A 10,955-nucleotide genomic window follows, 5' to 3' on the forward strand; every position below is an offset into this window, starting at 1 on the left:
TGTTTTGTGTAATCATTTGTTCTGACCAGTTACAAAATTCATTGCTTGTTCATCACTAACGCTGAATTACCTTCACAGCACACTGAGTGTGCTTTGCCAACCAGAAAGGTTTTGTAAAAAGCAAGTGTCTCAACATTGCAGCATGTTGAGGAAGGTAAACATGGAGACAAAGGAAAAACTCCTGTTCAGCCAGTGCTTATAGACCTGATCTAACATACAACAAGACCACAGTGCAAGGATACTGTATTTAAACGCCCCATCAGATTCCAGTCAACTCTAAAGTATCACTTAATGGGAGGCTGCTAAATAACACTTGCAATGCCTGCCTTGCTCTGAACACTGAAAATATGGGCATGTTGGATAATTAATGCACTTTGTAAACATTTGAAATGTAACAGTATCTGCAGAAGCACCCCATAAACAACAGGCCTGTGTTTTAGCAGCTCATACAACTTGGAAGGATACAGCTGTGATTCTTTTTAACCTTGCAACCTGGAAAAGATGAGAGCTTTTCAAAGGTTGCATAGTGTACAGAAATTACAGTAATTGTGATAGAGGATTTGTGAGGAATGTAAGCAGAGGTTTTGCTAAGTGTACCAAAAGAAAGGTAACATGGAGAGGTTTGGTAATGGATATGGGGCAAGGGCACTGCGATTTCCTCAGTGAAATTCACACCTGGGATGAGAGGTGTGCATAGATGTGGCCCTTTGTTCACACAAGACTTTGTGCTGCCTGTCTAAAAACATTTTTTAATTTATTTACAAGTAAACTGGATAATTTGTAAACCTCCAGAAATTCTGCAGAGGCAGAAAAGGCGGCTGGTATGCCACAGCTCCTGCTGTCAGCCTTCCTCACCTTCGTACCCTCTTATTTACAGAATCATAGAACAGTTTGGGTTGGAATGGAGCTTGAAAATCATCTAGTTCCAATCCCCTGCCGTGGCAGGAACACCTCCCGCTAGAGCAGGTCGCTCGGAGCCTCATCCAGCCTTGCCCTGAACACCTCCGGAGATGGGGCATCCACAGCTTCTCTGGGCAGCCTGTGCCAATGCCTCACCACCCGCACAGTAAAGAATTTCTTCGGAATGTCTCATCTAAACCTACTCTCTTTCAATTTGAACTCACTCCTCCGTGTTCCGTCACTACGAACTGCTGTAAATAGTCTTGCCCCATCTTTCCTGGCAGGTACTGCAGGTACTGGAAGGAGTTATCACTAACACCGCTCCTCCGAACGCTGTGCGGTGTCCCGGGGCTGCCTGGGTGCGCACTGCCCGCTCCTCCTCCTCCTTTTCCTTGAACTCCGCCACAAAACGCCGGGCAGTGCCCAGGCGGGGCCCTTCCCGAGGCCCTTCCCGGGGCCGGGGCCGGGGCCGGGGCGCGGGCCCCGGGCGCGTCCTGCGCCGCTGGAGTCCGCCGGGCCGCAGGGGGGCGCTGTGGCCGGGTCGGCGCAGCGGCCGGAGCGCAGCGCACGAGCCCGCGCAGCCCCGGCCCCGCCGCTGGTCCCGCCCGGAGCCGCCGCCGAGCCCGAACCGCCGCCCCCGCCCGGAGCCCCTCCCGCCGCCCCTCCCGCAGCCCCTCCGCGGCGGAGCGTTCGGCGCCATGCCTAAGAATAAAGGTGAGTCGCCCTTTCCCTTCGCCGGGCCCGCGGCGGCGCGGCCGGGCCCAGGTGCGGTCGCGCAGGGCAGGCCCGCGGGCCCCTCACGTGGGCGCCGCCGGAGCCTGCGGGCGGAGGGGCCCTCCCGCCAACCTGGCGGTCCCCGGGCCGGTTCCGCCTGCCGGGCGCGCCTCGGAGGCCGCTGAGGCCCGGCCGGGAGCGGGAGGCCCTGCCCGCGCCTCGCTTGTCAGGAGCGGCCCTGCCGAGGAGGCGGCCGGGCTCCTCCGTGCCCTCGCTGGGCAGCGCTGCTGCCGCTTCCCTTCTTTCTTACTCCGGAAAGAAACGCAGAAACCGTGAGGGAAAGGGAGCAGCAGATTTTAACAGCGGGGAAAGTATGAACTGCTCTTACGTTTTTCGTGAAGAGCATGTAATCCTGTTGCCACGTGTGTGCCTTTTAAAAAGGGCAGCATCACTTGGAGGATAAGCTTCCTCTTGAGTATTTCAGGGATTTCAGCAGCACAGTAACTGAAGTTATTCATCTGCTCTTGAAAATGATGTGCATCAGCCTATCCCACCGTTATTTTTGAGGTATTTGGTAGCAGGGATCACAGAAACTGAAAATGGCCATCTTGTGAAAAACATTTTGAAGGCTGCTGTCACTCCAGAGCAATCAGGACATCTTAAACAGTGGAGATTCTAATGTTTAATTACTTTGTTACTACCCAACTAAAAATTTAGACTTAAAAGTAAGCAAAAAAATCTAGATCTGGGTAGGATACTTAAAATAGCCATATAGAGTACAGGCATAAAAATCTCCACAAGTCTGACTTTTTTCATTCACTGTATCTAGAGACAGTAACACCTGCTTTTTACTTCTTCCACTTCTAATTTAGGCAAAGGAGGTAAAAACAGGCGACGAGGTAAGAATGAGAATGAATCAGAAAAAAGAGAACTGGTCTTCAAAGAAGATGGGCAAGGTGAGTCTTTAACTATAATACAGCAATGTCATTGTTTTCAGTCACGTACTGTAAGTGACAGAATAGAGAGGTATTCTTATTGGGGTTGTATTTGAATTCCAAATGACATATTGAATGTAAGGAAAAGACAGGAGGAGAAGGGAAATTTTCAATATCTTCACCACTTAAGAATGACATTTTTCTCTTCTTGACCTTAGTGCATGCTCTGTGTAAAGCAGCACTTAAACATTTCCTAGAAACCTCTTGATAGCTTTGTATGAAGGTCTGTGAGCAGCTGGCTTAGCAGATGTGGTTCAGTTTTGCCAGTAATTGTCCTTGGGATGCACAGTCCCACTTTCTGTTTAATGTGGACTCTAACATCTCTTGGATCCTTCGCTGAGCTGCCCAAAGTCACTGATGTGGCAGAGCAGCTCATCTCACTGTTCTGTCCCCTGGTGGTTTAGTTCAGTTGGCTCCTGGGCTGGAAGTCTAGCAGTTATTAAAACAGGAGATGTAAGTGGGAGCTGAAGTAAGGCACAAGAGGGTTCAGCCAGGGGATGACTGGGATTCCCATCTGCCCTGCTTTTGGTGACAGTGAGCTCACCTCCCTTTTAGCTCGCCCTGTCTTGTGTGTCACACTCTGGTAGTTGCTCACGTAATGTGAGTGCTTTCCTAGTAACCAATTAATCAGTTGGTTTGTTAGAAATATGGGAAGGGTACTGATTTAAATCACTGTAGAAGTGCCCCTGAACAAATTTCTGGTATTTTGTGTTGGTTGTAAGCAGAAAAGGAGTTTATTTTTATGTACATCTGAAACTTAAGATCCTTTACATCTCCCAAGCAAAATCTATGTAATGAAACGTTAGTCTCAGTTATGAGCAGTCTCGTGATTCATTGCACTATCTAATTCTATGGAGTTCTCCAGTATGTGATTTTTTGCAGCTTGGTGAGGGAGAAGATGAAATACAAGGTGAAGAGATTGAGGGTAGGGTTAGAGAGGTGCTTCACAGACCTCAGCTGAAGTCTGCTGTCTGCCTTCCAGACAGAGTCTGATAAGGGTTATGTCCTTTCAAGGACAGTGGGGTGTTGTCCACAGAGCCTCTGCAAAAAGGATTCAGTCTCAGTGGGTGGCTATACAGGGCAGCTTTCTCCTGCCTCAGTGACAGCACTGAGATGTTGTCCTTTAAGACAGGTGCTGTGATGTTGTGATATATTTTCATACTCTGAGTGTGACTCAATAGCTCTGAGATTTTCTGTAGTAAACATTTGAGAGGGAACAAAAGGGTGGATGCAACCAAGAAGGAGCAGTATTTGAAAATGTTAACATCAAATGATACAAAACTGTGATACATTCAGCAGCCTGTGTGGGTACTTGAAGCTCTTCTCAGCAGTTCACATTTGATAAAATATTACAGCAGATTTGGGTTACAGTGGAAAAGTTATTGGTTGTGTCTTGAAGCTGGATTTGTTCAGAAGTTTTGCTCTGTGGCACTTTGGGACATGACTTAGTGGTGGACTTAACCATGCTGGGTTAATGGTTGTACTTGTTGATCCTAAAGATCTTTTCCAGCCTAATGATTCTGTGTTTCTGTATGTTACCATCTCTTTCAGAATATGCCCAGGTGATCAAGATGTTAGGCAATGGAAGACTGGAGGCATTATGTTTTGATGGTGTGAAGAGGTTATGTCATATTAGAGGGAAGCTAAGAAAAAAGGTAATTCTGAAGCATTGCAATAGGAAATAGTGATGTTATGCATAAGTAATTGTGAAAATTTACATATGTAGCTTGTTACAAAAATGAATGTTTCTATTGCACTTAATATTTTAAACTACTTTTTTTGATAATAAGCTAGTCTGTCCTTCTGTTTCCATTGCTGGCACAAGAATAGGCAGTCTTTGGCTCTTGGGTGAAGCTCACAGTTGAAGGGCTGCCTTTCCATGTGCATATTTCAGGGGAAGGTTTTTTTGGCTGCTTATGAAATACAAGCTTTTCATAGTCTAGAAAATTATACATATTTAAAATAATAAAAATCTCCCTAATTGCAGATGGGGAGCTTGGTGACTATTTAGAAAATACACCTCCAATGCCATTGTTTCATTGTCCACTTCATCAAGTCCCAAAATATTTCTGTTGAAAGCTAATTGCAAAGATTTTTACCTTCAGGGATGTCAGGTGTAAGTGTTTGCGTTCTTAACTTTGCCATCTTCAGATGGTGTCCCCTCTGGCCCTTGTCAGGTGTTACATCTTCCTGTCCTCTGCTGGTGTATGGTAAGGAGGAGGAGGTCCCTCAGACTGTTTCCAGTGAAAGCAAACATTGACTGTCTTTGTTCTGGATTGCTCCATTTTTTGGACAGCAATGAATGCACATGTCTTGGGATCAGTGTAAGCAGTGCTATAGCTGCCTGCAAGAAACTCTTGAAGATAGTGGAGAATGTGCATAAATAAACACTAAGTGCTGCAGAATGAATTTCTTGCTACAAAAGGCACCACTTAGCTATTGGAAATTCCAATATTCAGCTATTCAGTTGGAAATTCCAACTGAAATTAGTTCAATCTCCAAAAAATCAAGTGGATGTGGGATAGAACCCACATAGAACCACCCTGTGCATTTAAAAGCATATCCTCTTCTGCAGATTTCTGGTTAACATAGTTTCTAGAAACAATTCAGTTCATTTTCTTGTGCTCTTCACTGTTCTTGTCCGTGGTTCATCAGGTTTTTCCTTAATTTTTGCCCTTGAGGAGCTCAGTTCACAGACTTCACAACTGGTGCCTTGATGCATTCTTTCTGTTTTCTTAGATGTTAAGGCTTATTAACCACCCTGTTGGCTAGAAGCTCTTCAAAGAACTTTGATTACCCTGTAATAGCTCCATAACGTGTAAAAATAATGTAACTATAAGTATTTGTGACCTTGGGTTTGCTGTTAAAACATTAAATTGTATGTTTCTAGCATACTGGTTAGAAAATGAAGGTGGTAGCTGTAGTGAAATGTTTTATGTGTCTCCATAAATCTAAATGTGCTGTTTGGTTCTTGTGTTATACAACAGAAGTTGAATTTCTGTAACACATGTTTTCTCCTCCAGGTCTGGATAAATACATCTGATATTATATTGATTGGCTTAAGAGACTACCAGGTAAAAATTCAGTATAATATGACACTATAAGGAGTATCTTACAAGTAGCTTTATTTACTGTTAAATTGCAGCAGGTGTTGTGAGGAAATTCCTGTCTAATTTAGCATTTGTATTTAGTTATGCTAAATCATGATTTTTAGTTTCCTTGTACTACAGGAAGGTTGTAATGAGTAGACAAATTCTGGTTTGACTTGTTCTTCTGTTTGACTTTGTGAGTGAAGGTGCTTATTGTCATCAAGCTTGACCTGTTTTTTTCCAGATGTAGCTGCTTGGTGCTTGCATCCTGTGGTACAAAGGGAGATTGAGTCAAGTAACAAACATTTTATTGTAATAATTAGAATTGTTGGTAATCAGAATTTTGGGTCCTTGATGTTTAGGCTTTTACCTTAAGAGGCAAATTAATCAGTAATTAGTTTTTACTTAAATTTCCAAAAATGGAGTGGCGTAACTTTACGTAATATAAACAGTAAAGGGAAACAGTTGTCAGGTTTTCATTAGGTGAATGCCTTTCATGAATGTTAGTGTTGTCAGCAGTTGTTGAAGATAGATTATGCTTCTGAAATGTGCATTAGGTTTATAAAACATTTAAGATACTGTCACTTATTGTATATATTAAAGTACTTAAAACCATGAATTTTTTGGTTTTGACTTTGCCAAGGGAAATATAGGTTGGATATTAGGAAAAAGTTTTTCATGGAAAGAGTGATAAAGTACTGGAATGGCCTGCCCGGGGAGGTGGTGGAGTCACCATCCCTGGATGTGTTTAAAAAAAACTGGATGTGGCACTCGGTGCCATGGTTTGGTTGAGGTGTTAGGGCTGGGTTGGAATCGATGATCTTGAAGGTCTCTTCCAAGTGATCTTGAAGGTCTCTTCCTGGTGATTCTGTGATTCCTGATTGACCATCAACACCTCACTTTGTGTATTGTCTGAAGAAAGGTTCATTTCAAAGGCATGAAACTGAATTTGTCAAGTTGTTGAATACTCAACATTTCTCATTTGTCTCAAATTCTCTTTTGTATTGTTGCGCAGGGAAGTTGTGGAGGCCCCATCCCTGGCAGTGTTCAATGCCAGATTGAGCACCCTTCTAGTGGAAGGTGTCCCTGCCCATGGCAGGGGGGGTTGGAAGTAGATGATCTTTAAGGTCCCTTCCAATCTAAACCATTCTGTGAATCTATAAATTACTTGTAGTTGGAGATAATTAAGTTATCACTGAGAAGAAATGAAAATACTCCAATGTGTTTACTTCACATTTAAAGGAACTGGAGGGGAAGGAAGAACAAGATGTTCTTCTATAAATATTATAGGTGTTAATCCACTGTAAATAATATAGTTGTTGTAAATAATGCAGTCTGCTGAGGTTAACAGTTTTATTTTTCCTTCATAGATGACTAATATGTTCTAATAAATTCTTATTTAGGATAACAAGGCTGATGTTATTCTAAAATACAATGCAGATGAAGCCAGAAGCCTGAAAGCATATGGGGAGCTTCCAGAACATGGTAGGAATCTTTTCATTTCAAATTGGAAGTTCATGTTGGATAAGAATACTCAGTCTGTCTTGGCACAGTGTGAGTGCACTCCTGAACTTCTCTAAATTCCTTCATAGCTAAAATAAATGAAACAGACACATTTGGTCCTGGAGACGATGATGAAATCCAGTTTGATGATATTGGAGATGATGATGAAGATATTGATGATGTAAGTAGTAAATGTGTATTTTTATCATATGCTTGAAGCCCTCATCTTTGGCAATAAGCTGTTGTTTTTGTTCTACAGCAAGGAATACATGGGTGTTCAGCATAGCTTTGCTCTCAGGGACTGCCTCAGGATGTGGTGTGGTGCATTCATGTGCCAGCCTTCTGTCCTCTCTCCTGTCCTACAGTCATTCCTGCACTGGCCTCTAAACACATGGCACACTTGGTGTCACGCTGCTAAAACACATGTGGAGAGCAGGCTGAAGGTGCCTAAAAGAAAATCAGTCGTTTGACACCCCCCTGTTCCTCTAGGCTTAACAGCCTCACTGTCCCACCAGAACTGCAGAAATAATTTAAGGGATTTGTTTTTTAAAAAACAAAGGGTTTAAGTTTCCATTTCTATTTACATAATAATTACAAAAAGCTGCATCCTAATAGTTTTTCTAAAGTTAATCTTGACTGTCACAGTTGCTTGTGTTACTGCTTACCACTAAACTGTAGTGTTGGTCGTGCACACTCTGAAATTATAGTAGTAAAATTGTTGCAACTCAAATTTTATAGTAAATTGCAGAAGCAGTATCTGCTGTGTAATGTTTTCTAAGTTGATGCACTTTAATTTACAGCTGAGAGATGAATGTGTGCAGGGTCAACTGGCTGAGAGGATAAGTAGTAACTCACTGAGCCAGTGAGTTAACTTAATTGGATAGACTGTTCTAAGAGTACTATTACGCTTTAATTCTTCATCTTTTTACTCCTCTCTGAGTTGATAATATGACTAATTCTTTTAAAATGCTTCCATTATTCTGACTTTTATGAGATTATCAATATATGATTCATTAGATCAAGTATTTTAAAAATATGAAAATGCTGAGGAATTTTTCTTCAGACTTTTGAAAATTTCACTTTGGGCCTGTCAGTGGTTGAGCTTACTGAATATTTAGCTCATTGAAGCTAGACAAACTAGTACTGCATGCTTTTAATAATGAGGCTGTTGAAAGACATAAAAGAGATAAGTAGCTGTAAGACAAATTTGCAAACTAATGGATCTGTGTGTGGGGTTAAGTGAGCAGCTGTGATTGTGAGCTTTTGTCAGCTCTTCAATAAAACATTAATATCATGCTTTAAGAAAGTAAAAGATACAAAGAAAAGATGTGAGTAACCTCTCTGAGATTCCGCGTCATATATCTGGAATGAAGTGCAGTTTCCAAGGTCATTATTAACAGGAGGAACTCAGTGGAGCCTTTCCTTTGTTTTTTATATCAGAAGGACAATTAGAAAGTCACCACTTACTGAAGTGACTCTCAAAATCGATTTTATTTTCATTTTTGGGAATCATGGCCTAATTTATGGCTGGTCTAGTTATGTATAATTGTATTGTAGATACTGTGGTTAGGCAGAATTGCTCACCTGCGTGACCATAGTATTGTGACAGGGCTTGTGGGGACAAAAGCAGGGAGTAATTGTTCATGTGTTAAGAAGACAGGGCATGAGCTGAGGCAAAACAGGACTGTGCTAAGTTCAGCAAGTCTCCTGTTGAAATGTAAAAGTAACTTTAAAAAAGAGTTGCTTGATGAAAAATACACTTGGATGAGCTACACGGTGTTGTGTTTTTGCTTTTCAGATCTAATTTGGAACAGAGGTTTACATTCCAACCTTTTTCCTCCAAGGATTGTTCTACATTGATACTTCGATTATTTTTTGGGTGACGTCCCTTACTTTTAAGAAGACTGAAAATTCTCAGTAAAGAGTGTAGTTTGTTACATCAAAAGGATTTATTTTCAATGTTTGTTTTAAAGTATTTATATTTCTTTAGAAATGGATAACGCTGGATTATCACAAAGGTTCAGTGACATGCCACAAATATTTGTCTCTTCACCAATTAGAGCTTTTATCTCTGGATGTAAGTGAGATACAGTGACATGGGCTGTAAAAGACTGCATTTTTCCCTCTTCTGCTTTCATCACTACAATTCCAGTTAAACTTGTATTTTGAAATAAAAATTGTTAACCCTGTAATTATCATGGATTTTGATTAAAGGCAAATAACCCAGTTCAGATTAGTATCAAATCATACTATGCAGTGTCTGTCCTTATACCCCTTGCCTTGATGTTAACTTTAAAAAAGATTTTGATAATATAAGAGGAAGGCAGAAATCTGCATTTAAACTCACAATGCATGATGAATCTGCTTTTTGCATCTAGTAGCATGCTGCTATTTTTATACTGATTTTGATAATTAAAAACACTCATTATTTCACAGATGTCAATTTTCCATGGTGGAGGAAGGGGTGGGAGAGGAGTAAAGATGAACAGTGAGCAGCATCTCAAATTTGCAATTTTTTGGAAACTGCGGTTGGTGCAGTGGCCGAGCTGCAGCTGCAGACGATGAACACTGGGTGGCACCCGACTGAACAGGGAGACACAAATGCAAAGCCTTCACAGTGGGGTTTGTACTGAAAAATGCAAAAAATAGGTTTTCCCCAAAGTAAATGCTTAACATTCTTGATATGTTAAACATGTAGAATATTTTTACATTATATAAAAGGTTATGTTAAGAGTAGAGTTTTATTTTAATCTGAAATTCCATACATTGTAAGGTGCAACATAAAAGCTTATGTGAACTTTGAGTAACAATATAAATAAGAAAATAAGTTTGTGTCAAAAGTAGAAAGAATCTTTTCATCCAGAATAAATCAATGAAACAGACTACTGGAAAGATTCTTGTCCACCTTCAGACTGGAGGAGTCAGTTGAGAAACTGAATAAAGACTAACATCATCATGCAAATATTATTTTGTGGTAGCCTTAGTGTCTTTGTCTTTAATAATGTATTTAACAGCTCTGAAAGAAGGTTAATGGAAAAATTCCTTTTGTGCCATAAAGATCTGATTCTTGACACTTGTATTCCTTATACAGTCTTTTTGGTATGATGTAAAGTGACTACCCCAATAGATAAAAACAAAATGGCTTTAAATACAGAGTGGCCTCTTTGCTTTATATGTATTTTTAAGGAGATTTAAACATCCAGAGCTTTTGTAAAAATGTCTTCTCTTTTTCTTTCATTGTAGTGTCTATTTTCCTTGCATGGATCAGGTACCCTGCTCTAGGAAGAACATTTTCTTAGTATTAAGTAATTATTTAATGGATTTTAACATTTTTATTTGTTGTAAAAACTTGGTAAGTATTGAGGGAAAGATACTACCAGTACAGCATTCTTACTCAACTGATCTTAAATGTATCAATTTACTGTCTTTGTATGTCTGTAAGGTTCAATTGTGAAGGAACATAAATGGTGTAATGTTTCTGAATAAGGCTTATAAACCACTCCTAAGCTCATTGGTTTCCTCATTGTATTCAGCAGTCTAAGCAGCTCTGAAAATGTTTAAAAGCTCTCAGAGTTCTTGAGATCCAAGTGCAGAAGGTGTCTGTCCTTTCAGTTGTACTAGCAGGAAGGTTAGTGATTAAATTGCAGAAAACGTGTACTGAAGATTCGGTATTATTGGAACTGTACTTGCCAGTCTGATCTTCTGTATGTGAAATTAAATGCACGGTCGGTGGTAAGGGGAAACATGTAGACAC

General features: G+C 40.9%; 1 protein-coding gene across 2 annotated transcripts; it reads left to right on the forward strand.

Annotated features, from left to right (window-relative positions):
* Positions 1-1,461: 1,461 nt before the first annotated feature.
* Positions 1,462-10,712, forward strand: EIF1AX (eukaryotic translation initiation factor 1A X-linked). 2 transcript variants are annotated; one of them, XM_053971259.1, is made up of 7 exons: positions 1,462-1,614; positions 2,487-2,570; positions 4,161-4,264; positions 5,633-5,683; positions 7,102-7,183; positions 7,291-7,382; positions 9,000-10,712. In XM_053971259.1, exons 1-7 carry the CDS (start codon positions 1,599-1,601, stop codon positions 9,003-9,005), a joined length of 435 nt encoding a protein of 144 aa, XP_053827234.1. In that variant the 5' UTR covers positions 1,462-1,598; the 3' UTR covers positions 9,006-10,712. The 2 variants fall into 2 exon arrangements, with proteins under 2 accessions (XP_053827234.1, XP_053827235.1); XM_053971260.1 differs by lacking the exon at positions 1,462-1,614 and adding an exon at positions 1,907-1,985.
* The last annotated feature ends 243 nt before the right edge of the window (positions 10,713-10,955 follow it).

The sequence above is a fragment of the Vidua macroura genome, chromosome 2 (genome assembly GCF_024509145.1).
Source record: "Vidua macroura isolate BioBank_ID:100142 chromosome 2, ASM2450914v1, whole genome shotgun sequence".
In the NCBI taxonomy this organism is placed as follows: Eukaryota; Metazoa; Chordata; class Aves; order Passeriformes; family Viduidae; genus Vidua; species Vidua macroura.